The 14,518-nt window shown below is 34.9% G+C and overlaps 1 protein-coding gene across 1 annotated transcript in view; it reads right to left on the reverse strand.

Moving 5' to 3' along the window:
• Positions 1–1,031: 1,031 nt before the first annotated feature.
• Positions 1,032–14,518, reverse strand: part of LOC147078681 (uncharacterized) — a 62,421-nt gene continuing 48,934 nt past the window's right edge. The window contains exons 4-6 of the mRNA XM_085960358.1: positions 5,467–5,555; positions 3,711–3,956; positions 1,032–1,935 (exon numbers count right to left, since the gene is read on the reverse strand). Coding sequence (XP_085816484.1) covers positions 1,867–1,935; positions 3,711–3,956; positions 5,467–5,555 — 404 coding nt within the window. The 3' untranslated portion in view covers positions 1,032–1,866. The remainder of the gene's footprint in view (positions 1,936–3,710; positions 3,957–5,466; positions 5,556–14,518) is intronic.

Below are 14,518 nucleotides of genomic sequence, written 5' to 3' on the forward strand. Positions count from 1 at the left end.
TCACTGTGTATTCATTATTGCCAGTTTAATCTAAACATTCAGTTGTTATCAACTTAAATTTTAAAAGAAAAGAACCTCATTGTTTATTAAAATACATATTAAAAACGTAATTCTGTCAGTTATAAAAAAATGTCATAAGTTAGTTGCTTAATAATTACAAAATTTCGGGAATAAATGTTTTTTTTTCACTGAAAAACATTTAATGGCTATGTGCTAAGATTACCTTGTAAAACAACATGTTTTTCACATTAATAAAATAATGGATTCTGAATTTACATGAATGACAAGTAAATGAACCTTGATTGACATCCACTGCAATAATATTGATGCTTGGATAAGTCATTTGTGTCATAGTATATTAGGAGTTTTTGGGTATTTCCACAACTTAAACTTTGGGTTTTGCCTCCCATCAGTAAATTTGCAGATGTTTGCCTATTTAATTCTTAACTTTTTCGAATTATAGAGGTTCTACTGTATCATTTTCAAACTGCATTATATGAATGTTAATATTTATTAAGTGAAATAGCACCACGGGCGCCTTTATTTTACTAATGGGACAAAATTGCAGTGTGTTCATCTCGTAACTGGTCAATCCTTGATTTTGATTCCTCTTCGTCTGGTGTAGAAACAATTATTGTACATGTGCAAACAATGTAATGTGGCATTATGTGTGGAATCTTTTTTCGAAATGTACCATTCCTTAGAAGTGTATTAAAAGTGATATTTCGGTAAAGCGACTAAGATGTGAAGTTTTGATAGTTTATGTAGATTTTCAAAACAACATTAATTATTATTAAGTGAAAATGTTGACAAAAAAATAGAGAAATGTGTCAATTTGGTAAGTTTTCACATTTTTCATCATTCTATGCGTATTTCATATTTTTCAAATGATTTATTTTATTCCAAAAATAGCTGGCATAGCCGTATCCGCCTAATAAAATTTGGCTGGCAGTGAAAAGGTTTAAGATACGTATATATAACAATACCACATCTTGTGAAGGAAAGGACAATGGTTGAATTAAAAAAAAAAAAATGATTAACAGATTTATTTTCTTAGTACCTTACTCTACAGATATACTACACTAATTATATATAATATATATACACAGAATGGGCCTTCTCAATTTGGAAGGGTAAGTGCACTTGGAAGTATATTTTCTGATAATCTTATACATGTCATATTATTACCCGATGATATTTCTTTAATATAGGTATTGAATTAATTATTAGCGAGAACAATATTTTTGATGTCGCCTAGTAGTCCAGTAGTCGCATAGTACAGCTTTTAAAATACAATAAATACAGAGGTAGCTACTAAAATATTTATCCAGTCATGTGTAAACTTAACTTAACTAAAAGACGCTGTCGACTGTTTATTTATATAGTAATGGCAATCTTTAAACACGTCAATGTTAATGAGCGTCTCGCTGAGGAATCGCTGAATAAAATATACCAACTTACTTTTATTAATTTATACTTTGACGACCGAAAATGATCGAGTAGTCATTTTTCATAAAAATAATAGACCTTAAAAAAAATACAATTTATTGGCAAATTTCATAAGGATAAGACACCCGATGCGGAGTCTCGGTCATAATCATGAATACGATCTGAAATTTAGATTGTCACGTTTTTGGAATACAATTTCTTACAGTTAATATTCGAAATTTACAGCGAACGAACATGAAAACATTTTTTGATTACGAGAAGTAGTCTGAATCGCCGCGTGTCCGTCTCGGCTTTCAGGGTTTCGGTAAAACCCGGAGAGCTTCTCCCTTCGGCGGCGGGGCATGACAACTGCCACCGATGTAGCGGTTTCGTCATAAGGTACGTCATATTGTATTACGGCATTGCAAACGAAAGCACTCAGGCTACGTTGATCGCTTCGCCGCCTCTTAGACTATCGTTGAAGTAGTTTGCGTTGCCGTACTGGAGCTGAAATTTAAATAAACATTCATTAATTTACTTTTTATCATTGAATAATTCAGTCTTACACACAAGTAGGTAGGTGGTAGGTGGTTGGTAACCACTTGCTTATATAAAATTTAATGATCAATGTTATTATTCTTATTATTGATGATACATAATTTATGTAGGCGCGTCTAAAAATGAAAAAAATTAATTATAGCATTACTGAATGATAGCTTGCAATTGCAAGTGTGATAATTGACAACATTAAAATAAAGTAGATAAAATATATTTGCCATTGGCAGTTTAAAGTTCCAATCTTTAGTTTTATAAGCCCCGCACAAAAATTTACACAAGCCAAAGTTTGTAACTTTAGTTCTGACAAATATCTACTGACATAATTTCTCTCACATAATAGTTATTAAAAATGACTGCTACTGGATAAGCGGACAACAATATAATTGCTGTATAAAATCTTATTACCAAAATATATTTTAGATTATAAATCGGCCATAGCAATGGACATCATTATTATTTCACTATCTTCTGTATTCATCGGAAAATATTAAATTAGCATCAAATATTTTGAGGCATTCATTATCAATAAAAAAAAACCACAAATTTAAGAAAATTTGATTGACTTGTTATTCAATTTCATATCCTACTAGTTATTAAAATATTAAAGTAGGTACCGTCAAATGGGGCGTCATTGAAACCGAGGGACTACTTTGATACTTTAAAAATATTTTTGAAATTGGCAACACAGTACCCACCGGAACGTTATAATTATAAGTTACCGGTCTATTTTAAAAGATGTATCTATGGTCTACCTGTCAAACTACAAATACGGTAATTAAGTATCCGATTTGTTGTGTATCGGAATCCGTAAACATCAAGGTTACATCAAACACAATTATTTGAAGAGCTATAAAATGTGAGTACCCTTTTATTATCATCGTAGTAGTCCAATGATTATTTAAATACTATAGTGATATCACTATTTCTCTTTCATATTTTAAATTCAAATTTATTGAGGTGAAGTACACTTTTGTGTAACATGCTGATTTAGAGTATGGGGCGTCATTGATACAGGGTATCAAAGTCGCCCCCACACCTAATACCTATACTGAAAATAGTTTAGTTGCTAAATTTTAAGCTTTTAGGTTTAGGCGAGCATCAGTTTTCCCGATACAAACCGGTTTGCGCAGGTAAGCTTGTCGTAAAGCATGAGCGTCTAGCCAGCACTTTAGAGAAATAAAATAAATATAGGGAGTATTTTATAATAAATTACCGCTTAACAAAACTCCTGTGGCATGATTCTTTTGAGTTTTGACTAATAATCTTCTTTTTAAATGTTTGAAATGCAAAGAGTTATATTAATCATTTAAAGTGTATACAACATTATACCGCATGGCTGTAACCTAGTCATATCAGAGAGAGGTCAAGACCTGGCAGTTTTCCCCGGGCCTCATGATTTCAACTCAGTTACAAAAAATTGATAATTTATTCGCGATGCTTAATTATAAATCTCATTGTTTTACAATAATAATTGATTAACACAGTGTTAATTATAGCGATTCAATTTTTTTAAAACCATATTTGTGAATGTAGAAATAGGAAAATCGAAAATTTATTTGGTTACCACAGAAATAAATCTTCATTAAAAAAATCGGATGCTTACTAACCAGAAAATTCTGTGGAAGGTTTAAACTTTAAATGGAATTCCACCGGTCATCTTTACTAACATGATAGTTGAGAATAATAGAATAACCGGATAAGAACAATATAATGTTGACGTATACCTCATTGTCATCTTCACTGTCGCTGTCACTGTCACTGTCTTCATTCTCGGATTCGTCTTCTTCTTTCTGGTATCCGGCAGCGAGCAACTGTTCTCTGACCGCGCCCTGACCGAGCTGCAGGGCCGTCCGACCCGCATACGTCCGCGCCCCCGTGAACACCAGAGTCTCCGTCACCAAGTATCTGAGGAGTGGCAGGTTTCCGCACTCGATCGCTATATGCAAAGCTGTTTTCCCACTTTTGTTTTCCTTAAGAAATGAAATAGAAATGGGTTTTTCATTGATAACAATTCATTTTGCAATATTAGAATTCACTTCATTTCATGAAAATAAAAGTACAAATATTGTTAATGAGAGATAATTTTACAAACTATTTATATTTAGCTCTTAATGCATTCAAAGACGGTTTAAGTGTTACATATTTCTCGACATCTACTCGAGATATATTTTATAGCGATATAAAGAGACGCCGCATCATCAGACAGAGTAGATTCCAAAATTAATTTACACCGTTCCATTAGAGCCTTTCTTATTTATACATGTAATTAAATTTTGATCACGGATGATTGATAACAGCAGGTTAACTGCTTTCTCTCTGGACGCACCATTTTAAATCACCTGCACGGTCTGCCACCGCCCACGATGACGTGGTTCGCTTTTAGCAGTATTGACAGAGGTCATCGTCAAGAGCTGCTTGCTACAACCCGGGGTGGCTCTTACTCTCGACTTCCTCCGACAACCTCCGCCTGCCTGTGTATTGTGCTGAATTCTTTATACAGACCGTAATCATATCTTCCCTTCCGTATGTTGCCGTCTCTGATTATCCCATAAATACAGTGGACATTGACTTACAATAATATTCAGGATATGTTTCCGTACAGATTTCCGAGGCATATCTTGTGAAGAGGAGTTTTTAGTTAGGCGGAACTTAAAATGTCGTTATAAACCAAAGTGATTCACTGACATGATTTTGTCATGTCCTCTGTGATATCATTATGTCAGTTCAAAAGAGACTCGAGGTAGATGAAAATGTATCAAACTTGTTCGTACCGATTACCAATTAAGGTACAGATTCATGTGGTATCACAAAGACAGGAATATATTTTGTTTTAGCCTCGTTTATCTGTAGGTATGTCCATTCTTTTACCTTAGGGTGAGGCTTACTGTGCTGCAAATGTCTTAAGCAGTGCTAATTCTAACGTGGCAACGAGACCGCACTCTTCCATTAAAGAGCATATCGTCGCCCTCAAGGAAGAACTCACCAAATACAGTTTTTGCTCAAAATGAGTTATTTATACAGAAAGTCTTGCAATTTTTAACTCTATCTTAGAAAAAATCACCAAAATTCTATCTATAGGTTTTATGTTAAAAATTACAAAAACAAAAAATTCACCAACTACATAGAAAAGATATTTGTGTTATGGAAAAAGTCAGGAAAAAGGTTACATGTTTTAAATGTAATGTACATAAACATACAAAAAACCAATCAAACAAAAAAACCGTTTCCTTCTATGTATTTTCGTTTTCTAATGAGAGCAATTTAAAATTTTCAAAAAGTTTAAAAGTCGATTATCTCAGGATTTTACTTTTGTTGGTTGGTGAGTTCTTCCTTGAGGGCGACGATATGAAGAATTTTAATTCTAACTGATCATAAATACCTCAGGTAATCTCAAAAGCTGTCATTAATGTATGTTCTATGCTTAGATTATAGGTTCTATGTATATATTGTGGTTAAAGTATGTATAGAAGAAGTACTCACTGTGGCATTAATATTTGCTCCGTACCAGACCAAGTATCTCAGGATGTCAATGTGCCCTCCTAAAGCAGCCAGGTGGACGCAAGTTTCTCCTGTAATTAAAAAACAATATATGTATTACAGTGCGCTTACAATTGCATCGGGGTATACAATATTATTATTGATCAGTGTGTCAAATATTTCCCCCCAAAATATGTCTCCGGAGAAGGCAGATAGGAAAACAATGTTTTGGAAAGGCACATTGTCGACCACGAGTGAGAGCGAGGCCACAAAAGCCTTGCCGGTGCGTCCTCACTCAAATTACATCGCGCAAGAATTTCGGACCTTCAATCTTTTTCGGATAGCGCAATTTGTTTGATGTCGAACAAAAAACCATCGAGCCAGATGGTACACACGTTGACACATGTTGGAATCAGCGTAAAACCATCAAGCAAGCACGTGCGTGTGTACGTACTATTATGTTCAATCGATTGAAGGACAAGTACGAGGGCGGCTGAATGCAGAGATCGCTGGAGAAATATCAGCAAGAATTTTAAAAGCAATCAGGATAATCAATAGTGAGTGACGCGACACCAGACATATAGAAGAATACCACACATTTAAGGATGTCTTGTTATTATAAAATTTAATCGTCGTTGTGTTTCTAAAAACAGTTAGGCTAACTGACTGACTAATTATTTATTATTTTATAAACTTTCATTTTGAAAATCTACTGCTCTGCCTCGTGGAAAAATTTAAAATTGCATTCCGTTGATGAATTAAATTCGGTTTCAAAGTTTAATATGAAACTTGTCAGATGCATATTGTAAAAATAATATTTATGATATAAAGTAAACATCTATTTCTATAAAAAAAAATATGCTTTTGTGTTATTTCGCTGCAATTCAATTTCTAATCAAGTTTGGCCTTCAGCGAACAAATTTCGTTGCTATACGAGCAGTGATTTGAGTGATGTCCTATATGTCTCAGGAAGAATATGCACTGCTATATAATAAAGTATAATATTTCGAAATTGTATTTATAAAAAACCTTCTATAAAAATGGAGCCTAAACGTATGAAATTGAAGCAAAAAAGGGACCATAGTCTACTGATTAAGTTAGCTACAAGTCATCATGCAAATTTTCCAACAAATTATTCATTATGGGAAAACCTAGGTTGGAATGCCATTCACGGGATATCAGCGTATTCAGTATTGTGATTGAAGAAGACACCGATAACATAATTTTTAAAGATAATATTTTAGTTTCTAGACCTAGGTACCTATATTAAAAAAAAAAAAAAACACAAATTAATTAGGTACCTAAGAACCTATAACCTTTGTGTAATCTTAATAAGGTATCGACTTCTGTAAACAATTTATAAATTAAAACATAGCCATCTTTATTCATGATTCTTAATAAAAAAAATTATACAATAAATAAGATAAAACTTTAAAACTAAATTTAAAAACACAATTAATTACATGACAATTTAATAAAGAGGTATTTGATAGAAATTCATTTAGTTTCATTGAAACAGATTTCACTGTATCTTTGAACTTTATACAATTTATTGTCATGGTAAATATAATATATGTATTTAAACAAAATGTTGATGTTTTTCCTTGAACATTTCAAATGTTTAATTCAGTACTTCTCAAACTGGGAGCCGCGAATTATATCCGTATTTGAAATAAAAATCATAAAAACGTGATTACTGGACGATACCTGATACAAATCAGTCAAAATCTCGAGGTCGAATTTTCACACGAACACAATACTTATCCGATATGGTTAAATAATCTACTAATATTTATAAATTATTTAGCTTTTTAGTTAATTTTTATTGGTAGACAAGCAAGTAAATGAAATGTTCTATTATTTTTAATAAAATGTACCTATAACATGGCCCCCACATACCAGGATCTTTGGCGGGCCCCCCTACACATTAATAGCATGTGTGATGCACAGCATAAGCATTTTCAAAATTGTGTTAGAGGTAAAAGTAAGGGCCTTCAGTTTATTTTAAGCGATTTTTTGCAGTTTTAATACATCTACTTGAATTATGGAGTTCAAATATGCAATCAATTGAATTGAATTATGCAATCAAAAATTCCATCTTACATTCTAAATGTTATTAACCCTGTCGTGAAATAGCGCCGCAGGCGACTTTTTTTCTATTAGAGCATTGTAATGTGTGTTTATCTCACATATCCGATTGACCCGGCACGCCGGGCCCCTAGGCTAGAGCTCTGTCAGACCCCCCCTTGTGGGGGCCATGACCTATAATACTAATGAATAGTAAATAAAGTACTGTCGCGAAAGACTAAAAGTTTTGGGGAGGGGAGCCTTGGATTTTCTTTTCTGATTTAGGGGGCCGTGGTATAAAAAAGTTTGAGAAGCACTGGTCTAATTGACATTGTTTGTATATTACTATATTGCATAGCAACCAATGATAGCAACTGACAATGACAAACTGACAGTGGCTTCAGCTATTTTGAATGTAAAGGGAAGGAAAGAAGCCTACGTCTCGTATATGCAACATCTTTGGTCCTACTCTTTAATAGAGACGGTTGTTAGAAGTCAAGTAGATTTGAGTGGGTATATAGCTAAAAAGTCGAGCGCACTTAAATATTTTCGAAAAATTATTGAGAGAGAGAATACCTGCGTGAGATGATTTTTGCACATCGAATGTGCATATTACGTACACTTCAATTATGACATATTCATCAATTACTTACCTACCCAATTAAATGAGATGGCTCCGCTTTATTTGTATTATTTTTATTTCGTCGCGGGTGAGCTGCGCTACAGAGTGACGAAAACACTGTGCTACATAATTATATGTAACATGTAATAGGAATGTAATAATAATATTATTCTATCTATCTCTGATATGATAATAGTATTATTTTTATTATTATAATCGAATGTGCGTAATGCGTATGGTAAAAAACAATGCGTACCTATCGTATATTATTTTAAGAAATCTCTGACGGTTAATTAAAACGATAATATGAAAACGTCCAATTAAATCAAAACATTCCAGCGAAGGGGAGTCATTGGGTAAATCCAAAAATAGGTACAAAGCTCGTAAACTTTCTAATGAATGTTTTAATTTTATAAAACCATTTAATGGCAGCAACGATTCCGTATTATCTAAATTTATTCTAGGAAAACATACTTACATATTATTGTATGTCCGCAGTGTGTGGGTGTAAATTTATGTCATATTCGAATTGTGTGAAAAGTGCAAGTCACGAGACCATGACCAATGATCGACTTCATCGTAAAAAATACTTCATTAGGTAATCATAATAATATTGTACATTGTTCTAACACCTAGTCCAGACAAAAATACATCGGTTCGAAAACAAAATATGAAGGTTCGAAACTAGGGGCGGCAGGTTATATGAAAGTATGGTGAAGCAGGCTGGTATGGTGAAAAAGTATGGTGAGGCGGGCTGGTAATCAAGTTGCGGCAAAATTTCCACGTTAATATTATATTATATGGGTACATTATAATGACTAAAGTAAACCCTCCGTGACGCCCTGAATTTTATTTATCGCGTCGCTATGTCTCGTAAGTTGTCGGCTATTGTTGGCCTGCTTCATTCAGTTGTATGAGAAATCGATTCCTTGCCACATTTAATACCTCTATGATTCGAAAGTTGTATTAAAATTGTCTCCGAACATTTGTATACAGTCTTTTAATATTATGTTCTAATACTAAATGTCTATGTATGTTTGTATTCCAATGCGGATGGAAAACATTGTTCATGTACCTGTTCTCGGTCTGAACAAGGAAATAATATCAGATTAAGAGTATATAGGCTTTATTGACTGTCAGGGGTGAATTTACCAGTACGCAATGTTGTCCCGAGAGCCCTCAAATATAAAAATGTCAAAAATAATAACCGAAAATAGTCAAATCATTGTACTCCGTTTAAAAAATATTAAAATAATTTTCTTCATTTATTTTGTAACTCTTTATTACATTAGTACCTAAAGTGACGCACAAACCGCGGCCCAAAATGGCATTTGTTACAGCCCAACATAACAAATACTTCATCGACAATATGTAATTACTATTAAACACTTTTAACTACTGCGGCACGTGAAAAAATAGAAAATGGATAAATTGGCCCTTCGTCCAAATAGGTTGTGCATCACTGCATCAGTAGAATGAATGCAGTGGGTTATCTACCTACCTAAGTAAATATCTGCAGTAAAAAATTGTCATCAATTAATGTCTGCAGAATTATTATCTTCTCTCGAAACATGTAGGTATTTTCGAATGACGTAAGGGTAAATAATATGACCTTTGGGTATTTTCTATATCTGTGAGCTACCTACGAATATAATCGAATATATTTTCAATTATAATACCCGTATGAAAGAAGATGAGTTATTATTGTCATAACTATGGTTTTAGCTAATAAAAAAATAGGAGATTGGATGGCAGCAAACAATTTATATTGCACGGAAGACAGCTTAATTTACTTTGGAGCGACAAAAAATTAAGAACGAGGATATTAGCGAGACGTATCGATCGATAATCTGCGGGAATGGCGTTCGAATTTCGAAATAGACGTCTCAATCGAGCGTCGTGAAAATTCTCAATAAACAACGTCACAGCTAATGGCGGAGTGATGAGCGTATATTTGGCTTCGGCGTCCATCGGATGAACACCGCATAAGGAGTCAAACGAAGAAGCGATTTCCCCGCGCGTTTCCAATGCTTTTCCCGTCGGCAATCATGCGCCTGTGAATCACGGCGCCGGATCGGGAGCAGGATATATTTAGCCCACGGATTCCGCAGCATTCTGTGCTATTTCTGCACGGAGGGCAACACTGTCGGCAATGTGGCGCGGACCGACGCAGCGCGGCCGCATTTCCGACTGATCCATCATACTTCCACTAAATCAGCAAATAAAATCATTCACACCGCGCTGATATCGCCAAGAAAAAATTAAAGTAGAATGGTAGGTATGTAGTGAGAAAATATACGAAAATCGCAGAATATCAGCAGGTCCATATTCCTACCTAAAAAGATAATGAAATAGCGAAAAATTGTGTAAATTCGGGGTGCTGAGGCTATATTTATAAAAAAAAAAATCACAATGTTGTTTCACACTGCACACTACACTCTACAGGTCGTTCAATGGATTGATAGAGGGACGCGGACAATGCGACAGTGGCGGCAAGAGGGGGAAACATCTTAATCGAAAACTCCGCACGTTGACCTTCGCGATATTATAAAAAGCGTTTGTAAGCCGTCTCCTTCATTTCCGAGCAAAAAAATACAATATTCACAAATCGATGAATGACTACTTGTTAGAATAAAAATGTCGCGTCGGCCTATAACGTCGCGGGTCCCAGGTTCGAATCCCGGATCTGGCAAGTACTGCACATCGTCGGTGTTTTATAAAAAGGACGAATCAATCATTTTGACGAAATTGAGATTTTAATGAAAAATAATATGTACCTCACCAGCTTTGTTGTGTAAAAACGGCGAATTTGTATCTCCACAGGAAAGTACTTAAAAACGATAATCGTAAGGGCGAATTTCCACTTAGTGTTACGGATAAAAAGCGAATGTGACATATTACGTATTATTAAAATATTATAATATAATGCCTATTATAAAGACAGTATTCTTTCTAAGCTTTCAACAATTATAATCATCCACAGTCCACAGGTAATTAATAAAGAAATGTCAAAAGTTGAAAATCCTCCTCCTGTAAAATAGCATTTTGGTCAATTCGCCCTTTTTTACAAAACATCGACGACATATTGTTTTTCAAGTCGTGCATGAATCACCCAATAGGTTGAGCAAGTGGCCAACAACCGTTTTTCGTAAAAAAAAAAAAAAAAATTTGGTAATACAAACCTCCACTCTGTGGAGGCCCATATGATCTTATTAGAATCGGACATGGTCACAAAAATAAGTACTTATCTAGATACCTCAGCTGTCGCCTGCCCTACGAACAAGCAGGAAACTATGGAGAAAAAATCAAGAAACCATATAAAATGATCATGGAGACATTATGAAGTCAGACAGTACACTGATGAAGTCGTTATCTGCCCATGTTTTAATCAAAGCTGATGAGAGACGCCACAGGAGGCCGGCACAGACAATGATTCCATAATTACAATAGTGAATACCTAGTCTAGTTATAGAAGATAAAAAAAATAGTTGCGTTCGCAAAACGACCACCCCGGCCCTGCACGTGTGGCATGCTATGCTATTTCTGTTCGCTCGCTCGGCACGCGGAATCTCTTGGCGTCGTAACGCGTCTCGCCTCAGGAACGATGGGGTTTTCCCAGACGCGTGTGACGGCGGGGACGAGATTTCCGCGGGGCGGGGAGACCGGCGGGGGCCGCGACCACCGGCTGGAGACCGATTGAAATTGAAAACAAAAAACACGCGCCGAACGCAGATGCAAGGGAATTTCGAAAATAGAACGCGCTATTCGAAATGATAAAACACTTTTAAACACGTAGGCATGCGAGGGTAATCTGACAGGCGTGGCATTAAATAATAAAGTGTATTAAAAGTGACTGAATAAATAAATATGTGCACATAATATTCACAGGTAGGTACGATAAGCGGAACAATGGGTGAATACGGCAATTAGCGCAAGAATGGAAACTAAGACATTTGAAAAGATCGTTTTTTGATTTATATCCTTGCAACAATGTGCTATGGAAATACACGTTATTTCACATTTTAAAGTTGACCTTATAAAAGAGGTAACTACCTAACCATCCAGATGTAATAGCAATTTTACAGAATGAAGTGTGAATCAAATTTGTTGTAAGAATCATGGGTCGTCTTCATAAATGTAAAATATTTAATCATCAGCGAACAGAGCGTTTATATTTTCATCTGTAAAAATCCAACGAATCATTTGAAACAATAAAAGTGAAACACGTACTACGCCATTGGCAACAAACAATAATTATGCTTCCGCTAGTAATTAAGGCTATACCTCAGTTGAGGCATGGTCTAAAAATATCGTGGCTATGCGATGCGCGGATTGCGGGTGCAAATGACGCATGCCGAACGAAATATAAATCCAACATGCGTCCATTTAATGTTCTGTTTATTGTTCTATTAGTAACAATCATAGAGGTATTAAATTAAAAGAGGGGCAAGGAATCGGCTTTCTCATAAAACTGAATGAAGCAGGCCAAAAATAGCCAATAACTTACGAAAAATAGCGACGCGATAAAAAAAAATTAGGGCATCAGAGGATTTACTTTGGTCATTATAACGTACCCATATAATATAATGTTAACGTTAAAATTTTGCTACAAATTGATTACCAGCCAGCCCCACCATACTTTTTCGCCATACTAGCCGGCTTCACCATACTTTCATATAACCTGCCGCCCCTAGGTAACAATAATAATATATTCATTGACATGTTTTCATTTTCAAATAAATGGGTAACGTTTTTAGTCATCTTTAGACGATTTAAGAATTAATACCCCAGTCGCCATCACGAAACAAATTGACGCGTTCCCAGCTCGACGTTCTCTCTCCGAATGACTGCGAGTCCAAAATTTCGTCATAAGTTTATCCCATGCCTGTAACCCGGTAGCCGGGTAACCGGGTAGACACAAAATTAATGTTGAAGATTATGAAAATTATTATCATTTACTTTTACACAATATTAGCTGTACACTGTGGAAAAATACACCTTTTGTAATTACCTACCTACGTACATATTATTTAAATTAACAATTAATTTTCACTTTAACATGTCACATAATTTTATTATAACAATGATGTTGCCGTAATAATATGAAAGTGAAGCTGAAAAACGGTTACTGAAGCTAATGATTAGTAAATTAGAAATGGCTAACAATGGCTTACCTCGAGGTACAGTCCACTCTTTATAGAATAACGAGCGGATAAAATAATTATTATTAGGTAGGTATGCAAAAATAATTCGACCGCGTAAGTGGAAGGGATTTAGGTAGAATTTGAAAAGTAAAAAATGTACGGTAGATATCCGAATAATCCAAATGGAGAATTTCTTACGAAATCGAGTCAGCGGCCTTTGACCGTCAGCGCCGTCTTTAAAAGACCACATATCTTTAGAGTGACGGAATGAACAAACAACATTCGCGGATTTCCCCAAAATTCAAGCATCCAATCAGAACAATGCTACTTTATCCTCCCAACAGATTCCACTCGAGATAATTCAACAGCATTCATAAAATATGTCCGTGGAACACTTGTATTATTTTTATTCACATTTAAGATATTCTGGATCGAACAATACAATGTACGATACAACGTACAACAGTGTAGAGTGCCTACGTGGTATTATAGTGTTTTATTTTTAAGACTCTCGCTACCTCTTTACATATGATACCTATATTATAATAGTACACCTATGAGATGACTGACACAAAAATATCAATAATATTGTAAAATATACTTATAAGGTTTATCACCCATCAAAACTATACGGTTTTAAATGTTTACTAGAGCTCCAAACCTACATTTTTTGTTATTTCTATTGATAATCTTGTTACAAAAACTTTATTAAAAAAAATGATGAGTATTGAAAATAAATAAGTACCCCTCTGAAATGACAAACATATTAAGTACCTATATATCAATCTTTTAAATCAGGTTTGGCGATCGCTTTTGGTCGATCGCCCCACATGTCATACAAATCAAGCCGAAAAAATGTAAAAAATGTTTGTAGGTATTCAGTTGTAATATATTAAAATAATGTGATTTTGAAGGGTAAGCCATTCATATGTTTATTTCTTAATCAACTTACGTGGTCAATTTTCCATGAGGAAGCGCGCGCGACCCGTAATAGCGCTTGATTCGCATTGTTTGACCCCGCAGGTGCCACAGGAGTGAGGGGAAGAGCAGATGTCAATCCTCGCACTTTAAATTGAGGCAAAGTTTCCCTTTACCGTCGTGCAGCAAGCTCGTTGCACAATTTATGATAACGGTTTGACAATGAGTACCCACCCAAAAGAAGGCTAAACAATTTAGTATTTCTTTGCCACGGTGGAAGTCATGTGTTGTAGTTTAATAATTG

The sequence above is a fragment of the Rhyacophila brunnea genome, unplaced genomic scaffold (assembly GCF_057557595.1).
Source record: "Rhyacophila brunnea isolate RB1 unplaced genomic scaffold, BYU_Rbru_1.0 scaffold_11, whole genome shotgun sequence".
In the NCBI taxonomy this organism is placed as follows: domain Eukaryota; kingdom Metazoa; phylum Arthropoda; class Insecta; order Trichoptera; family Rhyacophilidae; genus Rhyacophila; species Rhyacophila brunnea.